Source organism: Monodon monoceros, unplaced genomic scaffold (genome assembly GCF_005190385.1).
Source record: "Monodon monoceros isolate NGI ecotype Baffin Bay Population unplaced genomic scaffold, NGI_Narwhal_1 Super_Scaffold_7, whole genome shotgun sequence".
Classification (NCBI taxonomy): domain Eukaryota; kingdom Metazoa; phylum Chordata; class Mammalia; order Artiodactyla; family Monodontidae; genus Monodon; species Monodon monoceros.
This window is the reverse complement of record NW_021703784.1, coordinates 95,860,497-95,882,385: the sequence shown is the minus strand read 5'-3', so window position 1 is coordinate 95,882,385 and position 21,889 is coordinate 95,860,497. Positions and strand designations below refer to the sequence as shown.

Genomic DNA, 21,889 nt, shown 5'->3' with positions numbered 1-21,889 from the left:
GCTCACTGGTATAGACTACATGTATTAATAGCTACAGTGCTTTTAAATATTTATTTCATTTAAAATTTATTTTAAATATTTATTTCATTTAAAAGAACAATACTTATTCCGTTAACATAAATAATACTTTTAATTTTTTTAAAGAAAGCATTGTTTTACATTTTTGCACATATTTAAAGTTTGGTTTAAGAGAAGATAGCTAGATTCCCGTATCTGCCTCTGTATTCAATCCGTTGTGATGTTATTTTGGATGAATTATATAAAGAAAATCCAGCATCACACAGATAAGAAGTTGGAAAAGGGAGGAGACCTTTATTAGTCTTTTCAGATAACTGTGGATATTCTTTGATAGTACACTAATACTCGACAAGGAGAGTTTCTTTAAGGTTAGCGCAATAAGGAATCTGAATCCAAACTAATGCTCTCTTCATAATCTGTTAAATTAATATCTATCGCTCTGTCTTACACTTTGAATGGATCAGTTACTCATGCATGATTTTGAAAATCATGCACTGGTCACTTGGAAAATACTGGTTCACAGAGTTATGCAGATTTTCTAAATGTTAACACATTTCATGATATAATATCAAAAAAATCACATTCATTAACATCGCCACTGATTTCATTTAAAAGTATATTAACTATTGGGATGTTACCAGGCTCACAGTGACAGATACAATTCTTCCAAAATTAAAATTTTCAGGCTTCCCTGGTGGCACAGTGGTTGAGAATCTGCCTGCCAATGCAGGGGACACGGGTTCAAGCCCTGGTCTGGGAAGATCCCACATGCCGCGGAGCAACTAGGCCCGTGAGCCACAACTACTGAGCCTGCGCATCTGGAGCCTGTGCTCCGCAACAAGAGAGGCCGCGATAGTGAGAGACCCGTGCACCGCGATGAAGAGTGGCCTCCGCTTGCCACAACTAGAGAAAGCCCTCGCACAGAAACGAAGACCCAACACAGCCATAAATAAATTTTAAAAATAAATAAATAAAAATAAAAGTTTCGCTTGAAAATTCAGGCAAGTACTGTCAGTTATTTTTCCTCAAACTGACAAGCTCACTGTGTTCATTTTCAAGAAAATGTCTATTTTTTAAAGTAAAAATAGCGTTCCAAAAAAAAAAAAAGTGGTTAGTGTACCTAGTAACTCCAACAATAGCACAAGTGCTTTTCCTCAAGATTACCATCATGCTTTGGTATGCTGCAGGGTGCTTTATGAGTACCCCCTATATCATCAACACAGGATATTAAACAGCTGTGTACTCAAGAGCAGAAACAATAAAATTAATATTGTTACAGTTCCATCAAGTACATTCTTAAGTGAAATTGGCTCCTTTTTTTCCCCCTACCCTCCCGAAACTGGCCCTTCTTATAACTGCAAGTACATGGCAACGAAGACTGCAACAACTAGTTTGGTTTGGTGTCATCGCCCCGGTTTACACTCAGCCTCCAGCAATAAAGCACCACCACCACTGCTTATGCACCATCAGCACAAACGTCAACAGATTTGGTGATCCTCAGACCACATTTTAAGAACCCTGACTGAGGCAAAACCCAAGTGTCATTAAGGTTAAAAGGGTCATAATAAGCACTAAATATATGATTTGTCTTTTGAAGAAAAATGTATCTGCTCACATGGCAGTGTTTAGAGGATACAGAATAGGAGTGGTTATCTCTGGAAAACAGAAATAAGTGACTTTTTTGTTGTCATTTTTCTGGTTTGTATTTTCTAATTTTTCAACAGTAAACACATACTACTTGGTAGTATATGAAAATTTAAAAGGGAAAAGAAATCATTTTGCAATATACAGATCTTCCTCGGACTTACAACGGGGTTACATCCTGATAAACCTATCGTAAGTTGAAAATATAAGTTGAAAATGCATTTTAATACACCTAACCCACCAATCATAGCTTAGCCCAGCCTACCTTAAACGTGCTCACAATACTTACATCAGCCTGTTACAGCTGGACAAAATCATCTAACACAAAGCCTACTTTATAATAAAGTGTTGAATACCTCATAATATAATTTATTGAATACTGTACTAAAAGTGAAAAACAGAATGGTTGTAAGTGTATCGGCTGTCCACCCTCATGACTGCATGGCTAACTGGGAGCTGCAGCCGATGCTGCAGTGTGAGACGCTGTCCCACCATGTTATCGCTAGCGAGGGAAAAGAGCAAAACTCAGCATTTGAAATGCAGTTTCTACTGAATGCACATCACTTTTGCACCACCACAAAGTCAAAAAATCATAAGCCAAACCGTCGTTAAGTCAGGCACTATCTATATACATGTGTCAAATCATTATGCTGTACATCTTAAATTTATACACTATTATATGCCAAGTATATCTTAAATAGAGAAAACAGAGTAGGGTTCGCTCCCTGGTCATTTTAAGTCCACAAGCCAAGATGGGGGAGTCACACGCAGGCTAACTGCCTGTCTTATTTGCTGATGCTCCCGTCTACCAGCTTCTGGGTTATAATCCTGAGGTGAAGTATTACTCTCCCTCCACCAAAAGACAAGCTCATTCAGAAATAAATATATGTGCTATTTCATTAGATGGTAAGCCATCTAACGAAAGAATAGCAGAAGTGGAATAAAAGCAGAGGGGTATGTCCCCTGGTTACTGTACCTGATTTCTGGTTCCGGTCAATGAGAGGGAGAGTGCTATCATCATATGAATGACTGCTCTGGCTTCGAGAAGCATTGTTTAGATTCACCTGGAGGCAAACAAAACACAATAATGTCACAGAGTACTGAATTCACCCTTATCTTATTCCTTAATAAGAAATATGACTTTCAGGTCCTTATTCCCGAATATGATTCTTACCAAAAGGTAACTCGTAAGGGTTAAATAAACACCTATATAGTGAAACAAAACTAGGGTATTAGGGCTTCTCTGGTGGCACAGTGGTTAGGAATTCGCCTGCCAATGCAGGGGACACAGGTTCGAGCCCTGGTCCGGGAAGATCCCACATGCCGCGGAGCAACTAAGCCTGTGCGCCACAACTACTGAGCCTGAGCTCTACAGCCCGCGAGCCACAACTACTGAGCCCATGTGCCACAACTACTGAAGCCCACGCGCCTAGAGCCCGTGCTCCCAACAAGAGAAACCACCACAATAAGAAGCCTGCACACCACAACAAAGAGTAGCCCCCGCTCGCCGCAACCAGAGAAAAGCCCGCTTGCAGCAACGAAGACCCAATGCAGCCAAAAATAAAATAAATAAAATAAAATAAATTTAAAAAACAAAAAAGAAACTAGGATATTAGGCTTCTATTTGTGTTCTGAACAGATTACAAAGGTATCAAACACTCACGCTATCAAGGAGATACAGTCTCAGAAAATGACAGTTCAGAAAATGGCAAACTCCTTCAAAGGGCTAAGGCAGATTCGGAGAAAAGTCAAAAAAGGCCATCATCCTTCATTACCACTGGCATTTACACTGTGCTATGACACAGAGGAAGACCAGAGCTATTTCAGCAGCAAATGGAACTATAGGCACCATTTTGGGGGAAACGTTAATAAATGATTTCTTTACACACAGAGACTTGGGGCAAAAGTAGACTCAGGGGAAGTTCCTGATTAGGATTAGGATTCAATTCAGCGTTTATGCCGCCAAAATACAAAAGAAAAAAAACAAAGAAGTAGACTCAGTGTGACAGTGAAATAGAAGAACCAAAGACAAGCATTACCTGAGACCAAGGGGAAAAAAAGGTGAAAGTCTCAGTCCCAAGAGTTATTCTACCTGAAAGTCTGACTTCTTCCATCCTTCTTTTTCCAGTGGCTTCCGCAGTTCCTTATATCCCCAGATTGTCTGTAATACAAGCGCTGCTGCTCGAACTTCTTTTTCTGAGCGGTTCCTTTTGAGGAAAGTAACACCAGATGGAATTTGGATGTAAGACGAGGGAAGAAGCTGAAAACTTGTACTCTCTAATATAATGTAACGTAAGGATATAAATCCCAAAACGGGCAAGATCAAGTATTCACCAAGTCCCATATTTTAACTCAAACGGTGACACAAAGAAATGTTTGATGTAAGAGTCTTATCAATTTATGGATCAACATTAAGACAGAAAAAAGAGCAATACCTCTTTATACTTTCCATGTAAATAAGGGAAAATAACCTTAAAAAGCAAAAGGGGAAAGCCCCTTCCCAGCAACCCCTCTCTAATATTCAAGCTTTTCCAGTTGTAATTTTAAGTGTTAATCTCACCCTGATTTGTTGATCAAAACCAGCTTCTCAATACCCTGTGTTTCTCGAAGCTTTTTGGCAGCCTCCAAGTTCTCAGCAATCACTTCATTGATGGTATTCAAAACAGAGACCACAGCGTCCTCAGAGAAATTCTGGGAAGAGCTCTGTTGCCCTCCTGGCAGATTCTTTACCAAGTTAGGAATAGCATGTTTACCTGTAGCGGTGAGACAGGAGGAATGTGTGCGGGGAGAACAAGCTGAGTCAGGTTGTTAGGAGCCTCACACTACACTTAATCGCATTGCTCATATCAAGCATAGATACTATCCACATGAATCAACTTCCTTCTCCTGTAGGATTATCATTTCAAAAGAGCAAAGGACCTGGAATAGCCATGGATATATTGTCCTTCCTATTCTTTTATTTATTCTCTCTTTCAGTCACATTAAAACAATCTGAATACTTTATCTCAAATATGCTACACAGTCCATTCAGATAGTCTAACGAAAATAGTACACTGAATACTATACTACTGAATATTATACTACTATTATAGCTTCATAGAACAGAACAGTCATTGTGAACTTAAGAAAAACAAAAACTGGGCTCTGTCACTTATGAGCTATATTAACTCTGGACAAATTACTTAACTTCCCTGACCCTCAGTTCCCTTATTCTAACAAAAAATTTTAAAAAAAGGACCCTTGTAAAGTGGTGACATTTAAATGAGAATATACAGACATGCTTAACAATCCCTAGTAACAAAGTACATGCTCAACAGATAGATATTCTATTTTTGAAGAATCAGCCCCTCTTGTCTTTCCAAGAACCATTAAACTATAACCTTCTCCAACCTCCAGATTCACAAACTACGGAGGACTAGGATTCTTCCTCAGCCCTTTCAACAAATAAATTATTTAGCACCTGTTGGATCAAAGGTGCTGTACTAGATGCTAAGGTAACGGCTCCTCACCAATTAATTCTTTGTTGCGAGCATCCACAGCCAGATTTCTCAGGGCTCCAGAGGCAGCTTTCACGACCCGCTCATGTTCGTTGGTCAGGAGGTCAGCAATGGCAGAAAGAGCCTTCTCTTGACGCAGAGCTGAGCGGATATATCGACCATACTGCAAGTAGCACGTGGAAAGAAGTAGAACAGATTATAAATGGTAGCAAACTAGTTAGCTAAGTCCTCCCATCTCCAAATCCATTTTGTAAAAGGTACTCACCGTCCAGCGCCCAGCACACAAGTTCTGGATGGCCCCTGCTGAGGCTTCTAGGATGGCAGGATTCTTGCTCTCCTTGAGGAGTGAGATGTATATCCGAACCACCTCTGGCTGAAATAAAAGTTCATAGCCTGCACAAGAAAGGACAAGAAAGCAGAGGATGCTTTTCAGCACCTACAAACCAGGCTCTGGCTGGCTGAACTCCAGTGTTAGTACTCTGGATTAATGGGTTTATGCTCCAATACCAGTAAACTCTCTAAACCCTCCCACCCACCCAACAGCAAACTCAAGAGATCTGACTACTACATCTGATGTAGTCAGATGTAGCCTTAAGAATGTAGCCTTAAGAATAAATCAACCATGGCAAGAGCAAAACAGATATCAACTCATATGCAACTCCTGTCTCTCCCTCCTCCTAGCCTCTTCTCTCCTCCCACAGTTTACTCTGACCTTGCTTGGCACTCAAGGGATTCATTTACTCATCGATAGCACTCAGAGTTAAAGATTCCTCATCTCAGATGAATTATTTCTAACTTAACTGAGTCATTCTGCCCACCTGAACTATGATTAAGTGAAAGGGGCTCAAATTTAATAACATCTGAATTTTTATATCCACGGGGAGCTGTGAATTTTGGACTCACCATATTGATGAATATAAAGATCCAAACTGTGATAAAGAGACTTCTTATAACAAGTAAAGTTTGAGTCCCAAGAACTAGTGGCTACTTAGGGTACTTAAGTTTCTGGTCTAAACTACCATCAGGTCCTTATCCTCAAGTAATCTGAAGAGTTGCCATAACAAGAAGTCCTTTGAAAGTTACTGTTATTAGTTTCCAAATACTTCTGTCATCACTTCAAATCCTTAGGTCAGAGAAGACAGAACAGTGAACATACTGTATAGCCTACTGTTAGGCGGCCAAACACCTATCTGTGGACTATGGTTATGAGCTCTATGGAGCCTGAGAAGAAAAAGATAACTTACCTCGAGCAGGACTAGTTCTTTTAGGGAAATCCACTGTATCATTTGTTGGATCCTCTGTGGGTTTTTTCCCTTCGGAAATTAAAAAAAGGGGGAAGGGGTAAAAAGTTTAAGAAAGGGAAGGGTCCACCCAGTATATTTTTTTATTCTTCAGTCAAAATCTTTGGATCAGAGATGCATCAAGAGGGGCAAAAAACAAGAAAACAGACAAACAAACAAAAAACCAGGATCCCCAGCTTGTCCCTATCAGATACAAGAACAGAAAACAGGCAGCACGTGGGTAAGACAAGGATAACCACTACTGTTGCTGCCGTCCTGAGTCCTGATAACTGGGGCTGCTGTCCAGAAATAGCATGCCATGAGCCATTAGCTCAGAAGAGCTAAACTTGTTTCAGTGGCCATCCTCAACTGAATTTTCCTACATGCATCCACAGGGAAGGGTTAGGCAAAGAAATACCAGGGAAGCTAAAACCAAAACATGCAAATTAGAAGTAGGTAAGCGCCTTAAAAGATTCCACTCACCTCTGGAGAACCACTCATCTTCCAGTGCATCACCCAAGGTGGAAAGTAGAGGAGAGAAATGAAGGAAGAAAAATGCGGCAGAGAGATGTCAACAGGATCATGGGAAAATAAGCAGGAAAGCAGAGAGGAAAAGGAAAACACAGGAAACACAAAGGAGGAATGGGGGAGAAGGCCCCAGATTAGTTGAGTCCTCGGCCTTCACTGCCCAATTACTGATGCCAATATCACCACCACCACCACCACCACCACCACCACCGTCACCACCATGAAGCACACGACACAGGGGAAGCAGCAGCAGAGCAAAAAGACATCCTTGACTAGGCTGATTCCTGTACTTGCTCAGCAAGTATTTTGTACCTAAAGCTAAAGGTGTTCCTTCCTCTCCCCATCCTTACATTAAAGAGCAAGGAACAAGGAACCAAGACTCACCTTTGCCCTTCTTGGCCCCAAAGCAACTGGCAGCATGTGGCCCAGTACTGTTGGCAACATTGGGAGGTGCCTCTTGGTAACGTTCTGCTTGTGGGATTTCTCGGTGAACTTGATACGACAAGTTCCGAAGGAGGCAAACACAGTTCTCCACAAGCTTGGGATCACAAAATACAAGGTTCAATGAGAGAAAAGAATGACTATAGTGATTTCCTAGCAAGTACAGGCTTCCATGATTCACATATTAAAATATTTATCCTCAAAAGCACAGCCCAATTCATCATCTCTCACAATACCTCAAGTGCCCACGCTTCTCAAAATTCTTGTAGCCTCAGGCTAACAGAAGGTTTCTGCTACCATTTGGTGTGTTAACACAAAACTCAGGCTCACTCTGACTTTTTTCCTAATCAGAAAAAAAATGTAAGTATGGCTAAACAGCTTTAAAATATATAGGTGAAGGAAATTCTAAAGAAAACAGTTTTTGTCTATGGTGAACGCCCACTTTAAGGAGAAGGGGCTGGTATAGGTATCTAATGTTATTTGAAAGCCTGAGATGATAGGTCTGCACGATGGGTACCTCATGGTTGTTGTGAATGGAATTCTCACCCATTAACCTACCTTGCTGTCTGAATCTTTCTGTCCAATCTCAGCCTGAACAATGAAAATGAGAGCATCCACCAAACCGTCACATTCCCGAAGTTTCCGGCGAGCTTCACTCCTCTCCGAGCTGACATTCCTGAGGGAAAAAGGAGAAGCTTCAAGATGACTAAAATCTAGAAACCCTCTCTTAATATCCTTAACATCTACAAGCCCCCTTAATATCTTTTCTTTTCACTGTAACAAATAACGAGTACCTGTTATAAGGAAGGCACTGGAGTTGACAGAAAGTTGAATAAAACAGTTCCTGCTTTCAGGACATTTATAACCAGGCCAGGGAGAGGGGTGTATAAATAAAGTATACCAACAACAATAATTTAAGACAGAATAGATACTTCTTGTATGGAAGTACAAGTGAAGAATAGGGGCAGAGCACATAGGGGTATATTCCAAAGAGAGAAAGAATATATTGCACATTTACAGGGTATTAGAAAAAGAAATCAGGAAAACTTACATGAAATAAAAGCACTTGAGTTTAGCTTCAAAAGATAAATAAGCAGAGAAAGGCATTGCAGACAGAGGAAGAGCTCTTCCTCACTCTATCCTTCTAGTAGTTTGTACTCCATTTGTTGCATTTATCGCAGCCTGACTTGAAATACAAATAATTGAAGGCAAGAACACAGGTACACACAAGCCTAGGACTAGACGACTGCCTTACGTGCAGTAGGTGTTGAACAAATGTTTACCAAATTATATGAACAAAGTCAAAGAGGCACAGAAGTGAGGAAGATATGCGGTTTACTTGCCGTTCCCCACATAAGGCATATATGATATGCAAGGGAGTAGTGACAAAGGTAGAAAAACAGGTTGAAGTCATAGTATGCAATACAAATAGGAACGGAGGCTGAGTGACAGGCTAAGGAATTTAAACTTCTTTTAAAAGCAATTTAAGTTAGTCTTCAAAAATTCTATCTTCATACTCTCAGAACCCTTATGTTACCTAAGGCAGCCAGCTGTGTTGGTGAGCACAGACTCCCACTCAATATGGCGCGGCTTACAATCTTCATTAGGTTCCCGCTCCCAACCAGAATGCGGAATGATCACTTCATCTGTCAAGGCATGCAGTGCATGGTCCACAATCTCCATTTTGATTGAGTCATGGGATGAGAGATTCCACAGGGTTCCTGGCAGAGACAACTCATCAGATAGCTCTCCAGCACCCAAGACAGTATGTTTGAAGAATGCCAAAGAGAATCCCCTATTTCAACATTTCTCAGTCTTCCCCAATGACCAAATACCTTGTAATGATATTCAAGCTTTAGTCTGTGACCCACAATAATATATTGTACATTATGGCTCAATACAAACATACATACCATGAAGTAAGGTTTCATAAAACAATACTTATTATAAGCCATACCCTCTAGGCTATCTACACCCACTTCTCAATCCCAGCACCACTGACATTTTGGGCCAGATAATTCTTTGTTGTGGGGAGCTGTCCTGCCCAACATTAAATGTTTAGTGTATGTCCAGCATTTACTCATTTGATGTTAATACCACTCCCTCCCAACCTCCCCAAGTTATGACAACCAGAAATACCGCCAGACATTGCAAATTTCCTCTGGGGGGCAAGATCACCCCCAATTGAGAACTAATGATCTATGCTATTTCTTTTTCTTTCTTTCTTTCTTTCTCTTGGAACACTGATTGTGATCCACAAAGTTGTGTTCAATACACACTAATGGAGTATGACCCACAATCTGAAAAACCACTCTTCTAAAGCAAGGACCACAAGCACAAATGCCTATACATGCCAGGCAGGTGAGTCAGGACAAGCAGGTATTTTAAAGAAATTACAAGAATATGGGTTAAGTGCCAACTGACACTCAGCTTCAATTCTGGGGAGACAACTTCCTAGGTGGTGGCAGTTGGTCAGAGACAACATGTTGGAAATTATTGCGAACTGGAGAGCACATGCCCCAATCAGCTCAGACCAACTACTGCCAGGTAGCAAAATAGGTCCATTGCTACCAGTTCCCGCACGTTTAAAATAGAAGGCAAGAATCTGGAATTTTAAGTGAAATCTTCTGCGTTTAAAACATTAGCAAACAATGCTTTAAAATTTGGAAAACCATGCATGATCCAAATCTGTGAGATGGATTTGACCCAAAGGCCACAACATTTAATCAAAAGTCAAAGGACTAGAAATCCTTCTAGTTCTCAATCTCTCTAAGGGATAACAGTGACCCTAACCTAGCAGTTTCCCTTGGGCCTAGAACTCACCAGTAATAACTTCAGTGAGGTCCATATCACGAGCCTTTCGGAGTAATCGCACAAGAGCTGGAACACCGTCACAGTTTTTTATAGCAATCTTGTTATCCTGGTCACGCCCAAAAGAGATATTCTTGAGAGCTCCACAGGCTCCAAGGTGCACTTCTTTTTTGGGGTGGTCTAACAATCCCACCAGTACTGGGATACCCTTGAGCTTCCGAACGTCAGTCTTCACCTTGTCATTGCGGTAGCACAAGTGTTGCAGGTATGCAGCTGCATTGGACTTGACAGCATCCAAACGGAATCCTAGCATGGCTATCACCTCTGGCAGCTCTGGCTGTCTCCAATTTGGGGGTGGAGGCCCTCCCTTGCGCAGGCTATCCAAGCTTGCTAAACTTCCCCGTTCATGCTGGGCCAAAGGAGCCCAATAGTACTGGTCTGATGGCACCTCCTCACCAATCATGTCTTCATAGCTCCTGCAGTGTTGGGAGAACCAGAAAGAAAAAAGGAATACATTAAGTTGTTAAGCCTGGTTTCTTGGAGGGCTCCCATTACCCCTCATCTTCAAGGAATGAGTAACCCCAGCTCTAGTACACTAGATCTTATCTCTCCTCTGCATAAAAAATACACCGATCAATTTTTCTTAATGAGATAAGGCAATAATCTTAAACGCATCTGCAATTAGATTAAAACTGCCATTTTTTTCTGTGAAGTTTACTAGCTTGGAGGAGCAACAAGCATTCGGATAGTTAATCACAAAAAAGAACCAAATCCTGACTGCTTAGCGTTTGAACGATATCTGACACCTACTAAACTTCTCCAGATAGAGGTTGAAATAAACCTTCAGACAGCAGAGTTAATGAAACCAACTGACTTGGTACCACAGAAATTAGCGAACAATGTCTGAGAACAGCTCTCATAAGGCCTTAGGCTAAAGGGAAAATAAGGCATTTACTTACACACAGGAAAGAGCTGGTGGAATAAGACCCTTAAACACATTTCACATTTAAGTCTCTCCTTACCCTATTTTGGAAATTATTAAAAAAGAGATGATAGAGTAAAAGCAGTAAAGGATGTCTTAATACCTCATGTGAGGACTTGGCTTTGGTATTGATGAGGTATAAGCTTGAACATTAGTTTTCACTAGTTCATCCCAAGGTCATCTCTGCTACTCAACAAATGTGTTTGAGACATAACTTCTAGTCTCCAATTTCTAAAGACAATACTTCCAATTCTGTCAAAATAGACACTACTGACCACCATCACATTTGGGATACCCAGTCACTATGAAAAGCAACAGACAGAGCAACTGAAGGTAAAGAAAAACATCTAACCAGAGATATTGCTTCCTATTTCAGTACTACCAACGACCACTAGAGGGTGAGTCTGTCACACTATTATTTATTCATAACCACCAGGAAGGAAGAGACCCATTATCAGTGAGCTCATCTCACTCTGTGGCTCCCACAGGAGAGAGGAGAATCCATTGTGTGGAACTCTCCAAATAAGCCCGTCGTTTGTTCCGCAAAACCACTCCCACTGTCACCAAACCCTCAAGGTTTTAGCCTGAGCAGAGGGCCTGCCTCATAGCTGTCAACATCAACCACTCAAAAGTGATTTAAAAGGACAAAGCAGTTAGTAAAAAATCACTATTTTGCAATATCAGTGAAACAAAAAAAGCAGGTTATATAGCTGAGTTTTAAAAGTAGGCAACTAAACAGCATATTAAGATTCCATTTCAGCAGGGAAAAAATAAAGTCAGAGTGTGTTTACATGTATAAGAAAAAGAACTCAAAGGAAAAGCATCAAAATGTTAACAGTAGTTCTTTATCAATGGATGGTGTGCTTATCTAGTTTTGTAGTGATGATGTTTTTACTTTTATTATTATTTTAATATAAGCAATTACAAAACAATTACCATAAAGGAAGATTTTGGTCACTCAAGTTATTTTTACAAGTGGATCATGACATTCTTTCCTTTGTCTTACAAATAACAAAGCTGTGTCCAGAAAGATTAAATGACTTGCTTAAGGCTACACAGCTAGTGGCAAAGGCACAACTAGAACCAAGGTCTTCTGGTTCAGTGCTTTTTCTACAAATCATTCTGCCTTACTGTTTTCGTTTGACCTTGTATTACTCTCCTAGCTCCAGAACAGGAAGCAGCAAATGTTCTTGCTAGTCAAGCAGGTTTCCGAGTCCAGTATCACCCTGGAATAAACCCAAGAACCAAGCCCAAGCCCTCTTTCTTTATGTCAGTTGCCACAGCAAGGGACAACAGAGAATGACCTGGCCACCAGCACCCATCTAGATCCAATCCCTCTACTAATGAGGAAGTCAGAAAAAGCAGACTTGTCAACAAAGAGAAGAAGCCAACACCCTAGGCAGACTCCTTTGGTGATAGCTGTTATCTACCACTGCTCCAAGTTGCACCAACTAAGGCCTGATGTGCCCCCTCACCCCCACCCCAGGAATAAAAGATGAGTCACATGGGAGTTGGATTTGCTGTCCAAAAGACACCTGAAAGGTGCGTGACTCAGGCTTAGGTAATGAGGCCTCTACCCCTGGGCCCAGCCCAGTCTGCTGTTCACCAAAGCTACGTAATGTAAGTAAAATGAGCACCAAGGCATTTGTTTTAGAAAGTCATGACCTCATACAGAAATTCAGCAACAGCTGTTAGGATATCCTTACCATTAAGACATCCATAAATCTTCTCCCTTCATTCTTATCGTTTCTCTTTGCCTGGAAAACAGTCTCTATATAAAATATAGAGACTCTATATAAAATAACAGTCTTTATTCTAAAGCAGGATTGGCAGCCCATGGGCCAAACCTGTTTTCTGTACAGTCCCAAAACTAAACTAAGAATGGTTTTTATATTTTTAAAAGGCTGTAAAAAGAATAACAACGGCATACAACAAAAACGATATACTGTTTGCAAAGTCTAAATTAGTTCTATTTGGTCCTTTACAGAAAAGGTTTGCCAACTCGCATTCTAAAGCATTTTTTCAAGGCAAACCATCTACCAGTCCAAACGTCAATTACTACCTTTTTCACATCGCCAAAGAATCCCCAGGGATAAACAGTAAAGTCGGAATTAGTGACCTTTCAGAGTGTCAATAATGTACCACCCTCTAAGGAAGCCACCCCCATTTCACTTTACAATCAAATGTAAGAACCTAAGCCCAAAGCATCAGGGTCTTTGTGAGACCAAGGTTTGTTTTCACTTGAGATTAAAACCATCACAGCGAAGGTTCTTATATATACCCTTAACTATCTATTCTGGCCTAAAACCCTCAACCTTGTTCTTAACACCAAACCAGAAGCTGAAGAAATTCACAAGAACAAATATTCCATAGCCTCAGACACCAGGTTCCAAAAGGGGGTCAAATCTTAGGCAGAAAATATAGAAACTCTTGGCACAGAAACAAAGGCCACTCTTCAGAACACAGACCAATAACCATCACAAGTTGTTTCCCATAATTAGAATATATGACTTCTACAATGAAAAAGAGACAAAAAAGCATGTCAATACTTAGTAAAATCAGAAAAGGGAAGAAAAGGGTGGTCTTCCACAAAAACAGGCAGAGGAGGGGGCCACAACTACCTCTGATCCCAAAAAGCACTTAGACGGAGAAGGAAGAGCAACCCCTTTTTGCTGTCTTTGAAAGACCCTTTTCTTCCCTTTTTCTTGCCTACCTGAGGCGTCGCCGAGGGTCAGAGGGTGTCCCAGTCCGACGGCCAGTGCCATAATCAGACATCATGCCGTAATCCACGTCATCGTAGCCCATGCTACGCTGGTCATCCTCGAGCCCATAAGGCTCTGGATGAAAACGATGCAGATCCACACTGCTCCCACCTACCCGAACCTGTGGCTGGGGACCATAGACATCCTGTCTACTGGGTGCCCGGTAACCTTCCATGCTGGGCCTATACCGCTCCTCAATGCGGGTCACCCGGGACAGACTGCCATAGTTGTCACTGCTACTTGGATAACCATCTTCATAGTGGCGGCTATATCCATCAGGAGGGTAGTGGAAGTTCCTGGGAAGGGTAGCAGTGCCTGCTTGCCCCACATAGGGGCCAGGGCCCCCACTGCCATTCTTGCGGAAGTCGCGACCCAGAGTCTGGATATAGTTGTTTGAAACAGATGAGGCATCTACAGGCAGCCCATCTGGTCCCATAGGGACTGGCTGGACTGTCCGTGTGGTCACAGTCTTCACTACTTTCTTGACCTTCAAGTAAAGAAAGAGAAAAGAAAAATCAATGAAGTGAACAAATTAAGCTTAAATTCTAGACAACTCTAAGACAAGAAACGAACCTCTACCCCCAGCTCGCTTTACCTAGAAATGCCATGCAATCTACCACCTACCCTTCTCTCCATCTTATAGGAATTCTCCAGGCAGGAATCTTGCGCAGGCAGCTAACTATGCCTCTAAGGGAAGCTACTGCAGACTCTTCCTCATTCCATTAGATTTTCCCATATCTCTTCTATCTTCTCTGTCTACCCAGAGATCACTTTCTTTATGCCTTTACCACAGATCAGTGGCTCCTCATCCACCCTAATTAAGTGCTTAGCCCCTCCCCTTAATAAAGACCATAGGAAGAACTTCTCCATCATCCCAGACCTTATACAAGTCTTAGCTTACTGTGGTCTCTGTGCGCCGAGTGGTTCCATCATCCGAGGTCTCCACAGAGACAACAGACATGGCTCCCTCAGGGTCCTCCTCCGTGTAGGTCTCCACAATCTGCCCTGGCTCCTGCATCCTGGGGATGGTGCTATACAAAAGGTGACTGTGATCCTACATGGAAAAGAGAAAAAAGGAAGAGCTATTATTAAGCCATATATACTAACAATCCATCCCAATGAGAGGCACTGCCTCCCTAAAGACACTGCACCTTCTATGGGCCCCAGGATTTTTAGAGGGGTGCCTGTCCCCACTTTTGAATTTGTACAAAAGGGCAGAAGACATAATTTCCCAGTTCTAGTCATTTAACAAACAGGAACTGAGTTAACTATAGCTACATCAACACCCAAGTGACAGAGACAGCAGATGTAACTTCCCAGTTCTAGTCACCTAAGTGAATATGAACTGTGTTAAACTGCAGCTACATCTACATCTGAGGGATCCTTCAAAAAAAAAAAAACAAGTTCACCCAATAAGAACTTTTAGATGAACCAGAAAACCCCAATAAGAGCTATCTTCTGAATAGCTCTATGCTATTCTTCAGACATGCCTAAGGCTCAAGGTCAGCCAGATTCTAGGCATGGTTTTTTGCAAAGTAGAACCACGCCCATTCTAGAAAAGGGATGCAGTAATTGAGAGATCAAATACTGGATCAATGGTCATTACAATTAATTCCAAAATAAAACTACATTTATACTTTGAAACTCCATTTTTTAATTTTCCTAAATGGAAGAAACTAATTAATGGGAGCTTACAATGTGCCAGGCACTTCAGAAGACACCAATATGCTCTTAAGCTGAGGAAGTAAGAAAGATATGAATAAGCAACCCAGACCTTGAGCCAAAAGAATTACCTGGGGTCCGTTGAGTTTTAGATCTGAAAATTTCTGTCGCTCAAGGTCAACATCGCCCACAAACCGGCCGTTCTGAAACATAGCCCACAAGAAGACAATTCATTTTGTGGCCTTCTTTTGCTCTATCAAACACAAATGATCTTTGTTCCAAACAGGAAAAGGCCTTTCAAGAAGACATTTGTGGCCTGGAGTCCTTCTGTCAGTACAGATAAAAGAAGCACATCACTCCTTAGACTTAACACCTCAAAACTGGAACCGGGCCTAGAACTCTGGCAGACTGGGTCTCTGGAACATAGGAACGTAAGCTCTATGAGGGCAGACGTTTATTGTGTTTTGTTTTTGGTCAGTTTTGTTCACTGTCTCCCTAGTGCCTTGATCAGTGCCTGGCACATAATAGGTACTCAAAAACTATTTTCTGAATAGACAGCAGAGACTCAGATAAGTTCCCCACGAAATCTTTTTGGAAAGCCATAAGAACATAAGGAAACTTGGAAAGCCTAGGTTGGGGGGTTTCCAAAGCCTTCTTTATTGTTTCATGCATCTTCATGCTCTACAACCACTGGAAACTCCCATACCAGGCAGCTTTTTAGAGAAAGAGGCAAGAAGTATGAGTTTCTCTTTCCAAGTAGAAAGAAAACAAGTATCTCAACTTCCCTCAAGCAGATGTCTCAGTATCTTCATCACCAATTATTAGAGCCACAGAACACGTTCAAAAATGTCATTCTTAAGTTGCTCTGTCTTAAACAGCAGGAAATAATCTAATAACATTATACTACGTAAAAATACATTTGACTACACCCCTTCAAAAAGAATACAGTGAGATTCAGCCACCTTGGGAGACTCTTCCCCCACCCTACTCCCATTACATAGGGAGTGTAATGCTGTAGGGAAAGGAAGTTAAACATTACTTTCAGGAAGAAGGAAGGGTGTGGTTTCATTGCTGAGCAGAAGTTAAAAATAAAAGAGAAAGAGAGAGAGAGAGAGAATCCACGTACTAAATCCTGGAATTCCCCACCACCTCCAAGGCTGAGCAATCCTGCTCTCCTTTTCAATACATACCCCTCCCTCAACCCTAACCCTCTATTCTTGTTCCTATAAAAATCCTAGGAACACTGCAAACACACTGCTTCCAAATTCCTGATCATCCCCAATTGGAATTATATCCTCACTCAACACGCTCCTTAGCATGAGGGACCTTCTCCATCTTAAAAAATAAATAAGTAATCAATGAAAGGACTTATTGGAGCATGAGCACTGTTCTTCGTTCCCATCAGAGATCTCTTAAAATGAAGTCTATCAGGCAATGCCTACTACATACACATACACACACACACACACACACACACACACAACACACACACACACAAAACCTCAGACAGATTACATCATAGCGAAGTCAGACTACAGAAACCATAGGAAACACAAGATACTTCTCATTTCTAACACCAACTCTCCCAAGTCACAGCAGAGTCAGCCAACCCAGAGACCACTGGCTCCTGTGGTTATCTGGGTTAAACAGCAGCATGATGCTCCCTCTCCAACTCTAACCAAAAGAATTAACAATAACCCCTTCCTCCAAGAAATGATTTGCACAGCCAACAAAAAGAGCATGGAGCAGGAATGCACAATTTATGCACACTGACTGCCACACCTTCTGAGCAAACTGTTCTCTGAGGGAGGATACAAGATGCCCAACTTCCCCAACCACTAAGCAGGCATTTAATTTCCTGAATTTCTGATATGGGGGCGGGGAGGGGGAACACACAAGAAAAAAAACAAGTAACCTGAGTACAGCTTCAAATTATATGATCTGCCATTACTAGAACTGCATCCCAACCCAGAAACCCCACTCCAGCAAACAAGAAGTCAGATGGATGCTTCTAGAGATAAGTCCACCCAACTCAGCACAGCAGCAACATTCCCTATCTCTTAATCAGTATTTATCACGCCTGTAAAGGTTATCATGAGGCATGGGCACTGGACAGCCCATAACCACGAGGAGAGTAGTTTCCCAAGAAGGATCATAGTCTCTCTATGACCATGCCAAAGTCCTACCTGCAGGTCTGATGGAGAGAGGGGTTACCTGATGCCGGCGGGTGAGGGTGCCGTTGGCCATGAGCGGGTTGGCATCTTGTGGTGAGACCCGGACGCGTTCCAGTTGCGCCGAGACGTGGCGCCGTTCCTCCTCCAGCGCCCGGGTCAGCTTCTCAAACTGGGCCTCTTGTTCCTTCACAGAGGCCAAGATGCTGGCGGTCGACTCCACCTCTGAGTCGTCCATGAAGGTAAGGGGCAGAGCCGCCGCAGGGCAGGGTAAAAAGGGAAGGTGGATCACAGGGGGAGGAGGAAGGAGGGAGAAGGCCCCCCTCACTTCACACTACCGGGAAAAGGTAAGAGAGAGGAGAGAAAGAAAAGGTCACAGGTCAGAGAAGACAGATGAATTATTAATCCCAGAGCCAAAGATGCCCTCTCGTGGTTTTACTGCAGTACAGAAAGAGAGCCACCACCAAGCCTGGACCCACCACCAGTGTCTGTTCAAGCAGGATCCTTTGGCCATTACCCTCTTTAACACCCCACAAGAAATAACTATTGAAAGGAAAAGTGCAACTAGATCCAAGGGAGAATGTGCCTAAGGGCTGTAGTCATGACATGAGTTTAAAATTAGGTTATTCTCCCCTGGAAAAATTTGCTGGCATCAACTCAATGAAAGATGTAACTCCACAGTATAGACAAGCACACACTCTCCTGCTGGGGCAAGCCACCTCTGAGATACGGGGGCAGTACAGATCTTACTTAACCTCTCCCAAATCTGAACACTGAAATTGCTGGAGTGGTGGCAAAATATACTAAATGAATATGCTAAATTAAAACGCTGGTAAGAAATGGATGCAGTAAAAAAAATTCCCACCATCAAAGGCAGGAAATAAAACTAAGGCCCTCAAATTGGATACATTTATAAAGGGATTTTCTACTTTTAAAAACTATACTACAGGGCTTCCCTGGTGGCGCAGTGGTTGAGAGTCCGCCTGCCGATGCAGGGGACACGGGTTCGTGCTCCGGTCCAGGAGGATCCCACATGCTGCGGAGCGGCTGGGCCCGTGAGCCATGGCCGCTGAGCCTGCGTGTCCAGAGCCTGTGCTCCGCAATGGGAGAGGCCACAGCAGTGAGAGGCCCGCGTACCGCAAAAAAAACAACAACACTATACTACAATATTGAGGGCAGAATGTGTGCCTTGGCTAACAGAGGCAAGAAAGCAACAGAATAAAAAAGTCTATGTGTAGAAAGGCAACATTTTCAGTGACCTTCACATCTCTTTGTGGAGTAGGAAAAGGACCATTATATTAAATTATAAAGTTACCCCTTGAAGTAGTTCGTATTCTAACCTTCAATTAATAGCTGGAACCTCCTACATCTCTGTTATCCTGCAGAAAGCTCTAAACAGGCTACATTTTTACCTCTTTACATATTCCAACTAAGGGTAAATATCCAAGTATCTAGAGGGTTTATGTGTACCACTTCCACAATAAATGATATTCAGAAGCGAAGAGTTCCCCATACCCTATTACATAATCTGCAAGCTGGCTAGTAAGTGGAGGGGCATTGTAGTCATACTGTTGGATTTAGTAGGGTTTCTCTCTTAGAAGTTGGCTATAAGAGGCTTTCTGGTCAGTCCAAGATATACCACGTTGAAAGGCAGGTTTTAGAATAAACCCTCTCCCCTATTCCCCACCCTCTCCTCAACCCCTCCAGAAAAAAGGCACTTAAAATTTTTTTTTATTCTTAATAAACATATTTACATACACACCTGTTAAGAGAAGGTCGTAACTGATTGGTTTAACAGAGAACAGCCCAGTCTAGATTCAAAATATCATGGGAGAAGCATCCCAGCCACCACAGCAAGGAGGAAGCAGGAAGAAGAGAGCTGTAGAAATATTTGGAGGAAAAATAGGAATGAGAGGAAAATAAAATATACCTAATACATAAAAAAAAAAAAGAGCAGCAAGGGCAGGTGTTGGGGAAAAAACAATCTGGGAATGGAAGGGAGTAATTTAAAATACGACTTGGAATTGCTTAATGTGACAAATGCCCTTTGGACTTTGCTCTGTTTTCAAATACTTGGACCTTGGTCGTAGTTTTCATTAAAACCTGGATTCTACTGTCATGTCAGAGTTCCTCTACATGTATTTCTGTAGAGAACCAGGAGCAGGTCATAATATGGATATATATTCACTTACCCCCTGTTCCCAGCAACCAAATTGGGAAGGAAAAAAAAAATTCCTGTTGGAATGCCCTTCCCCCTCCTTCCCACCCCTAAGGCAGAAACCTCAGAGCCCAGTCCCAGCATGCCCACAAAGATATTGAGAAACCAATGCAACAGTCGTTGTGGGGAAGACATGTGGGGACTAGCCTAGGCTAAGCCTTTAGCTTCAGTTCCCTTTCCCACGCTCCCCAGAGCCCTACACCAAGCACAATCGCTTGGGCCTGTTTGCTTTAGAGTATATGTAGTTATTCAGCAAGCAAGAGTACCCAGAGGAACTGATAAATAGGTGCCCAATAAACTCCTTAATTAATTCTCCATCACCAAGACTCCTTCCAGTGGATCTAGATCTCCTTCCAGTGGATCCAAATCCAAGAATGTGGCAGTCTTTTTTCCAAAGTCCTCCTACCCAGGCTCTGGGCTCCCGCAGTCACTTATCAACTCCTGTTCTTCCTTTAGGTCCAAAGCCCATTGTCACTTTCTCAATTCCCACCCTGCACTCCAACAGGCCACTCAAAGGTTTTTAATAAGTAGCCTTATTTTTTTTTGAATGTTGCTCCCTTTTCATCTCTGTTACTTCATTTGCACTTGCCCTCATCTGCTATGTACAATGACCTATGAACCTTCCACACCAAGAGGACCCGGAGCTGGGGAGATTCTTCCAGTTCTGGGTTTCAACAGGGTCTGTCTGAACTGTAGTTAGCACTCTGGCAGTCTCTGCCCTGTAATCTTCTTTGCTAATAAAAGACCAAACTACCACTACTATCAGGCATACAGTGCCAACACTCCCTGTTGCACAGAGAAACTGTCACCCTTCCATAAAATTGCCACTTTCTGCCCCCACAACTTTAGCTAATACAATACAGGGAGTTAGGAAGGGTAGTAGGGCCTCTACCCAGGGCTCTAGGTCAGGAAGCAATATCTGGAAAAACATCAGCTTCTCCCATCTTCGTGGCTTTAAAAGCTGACCACCTGGCTCTAATTTGGAGAAGAAGGCAGAAAAGTTAAGAAAAAGAAGATCAGATTCCTAGGCCTAACAGCATGGGGGAAATTTTCTGCCTGAAAGAGGGCAGAAGCAGAGCTTTGTAGGACAGAACTGGACTCAGAAGACAGGTCCCAGTCCTGGCTCTGCCACTAGCCAACAATGGCAGTAAGTCACTGCCACGTTCTCCTCTGTAAGATGCCAATACCACCAGCCCCGTCTAACTCAGAGTTGCTGTGAGGATCGGCTGAGAATTTAATGCTATACAAATGTGAGGTATTAAGTTGTTTCAAGAGTTAGTTTCTATCTTCCAATTACATTACTTAATAGTTAATGCCTCAGCCCAAAACTATTTTGTGAACTAGTAGACAAAATTAACTGGATCAAGTGCATAACTGGGTTCTAAGGAGAGGATGAGGCTGGTTTCCCTACTCCAACACTATTTACTAGGAGGTCCCACCTAGACCAGTGTTTCTGGGACATAGGGTGCTTCTCCTAAGTGCCTGGCAGTTATCACAGAATTACACATCTGCTATAATGAGCTCTCGATTCCCTGTATGAGGCCTTAGCAGTTTATTACTAAGGAGAAAGGGAAGGTGAAAAGAACTAGCAATTACTGAATGTTTTACATTTATTATCCTGGCAATCCTTACAGCAACTCTCAGGAAGTTTTACTGCAAATGAGAAAACAGGCTATAGGTGTAGAAATTACCCAAGGTCTCAGTTAATAGCAAATTTTGAACTTAAGTCCAATATAAAATGGACAGTCCAGCACCTCTCTCTTACAACTCTTAAGAGCTTTCTACCCAAACATCACAGGAAAAAGGGAAAAGAAAAAAATTTCCATTTATCTTTAGGTTAAAGGGTTATCCATAATGTCTACAAATAAGAAATAA

The 21,889-nt window shown here is 42.1% G+C and overlaps 1 protein-coding gene across 14 annotated transcripts in view; it reads right to left on the bottom strand.

Annotated features, from left to right (window-relative positions):
* Window positions 1–21,889, bottom strand: part of CTNND1 (catenin delta 1) — a 54,050-nt gene that overhangs the window by 11,331 nt on the left and 20,830 nt on the right. For 7 of the 14 annotated variants that reach the window (XM_029207144.1, XM_029207145.1, XM_029207149.1 and 4 more), the window contains exons 2-16: window positions 19,559–19,675; window positions 17,840–18,130; window positions 15,757–15,828; window positions 14,865–15,017; window positions 13,915–14,450; window positions 10,232–10,695; window positions 8,946–9,129; window positions 7,967–8,084; window positions 7,352–7,505; window positions 6,404–6,472; window positions 5,425–5,552; window positions 5,172–5,322; window positions 4,223–4,457; window positions 3,755–3,869; window positions 2,639–2,726 (exon numbers count right to left, since the gene is read on the bottom strand). In XM_029207144.1, the coding sequence (XP_029062977.1) occupies window positions 2,639–2,726; window positions 3,755–3,869; window positions 4,223–4,457; window positions 5,172–5,322; window positions 5,425–5,552; window positions 6,404–6,472; window positions 7,352–7,505; window positions 7,967–8,084; window positions 8,946–9,129; window positions 10,232–10,695; window positions 13,915–14,450; window positions 14,865–15,017; window positions 15,757–15,828; window positions 17,840–18,034 (2,662 nt within the window). In that variant the 5' untranslated portion in view covers window positions 18,035–18,130; window positions 19,559–19,675. The remainder of the gene's footprint in view (window positions 1–2,638; window positions 2,727–3,754; window positions 3,870–4,222; window positions 4,458–5,171; window positions 5,323–5,424; window positions 5,553–6,403; window positions 6,473–7,351; window positions 7,506–7,966; window positions 8,085–8,945; window positions 9,130–10,231; window positions 10,696–13,914; window positions 14,451–14,864; window positions 15,018–15,756; window positions 15,829–17,839; window positions 18,131–19,558; window positions 19,676–21,889) is intronic. The other 7 variants (XM_029207146.1, XM_029207152.1, XM_029207153.1 and 4 more) reach the window with 5 other exon arrangements.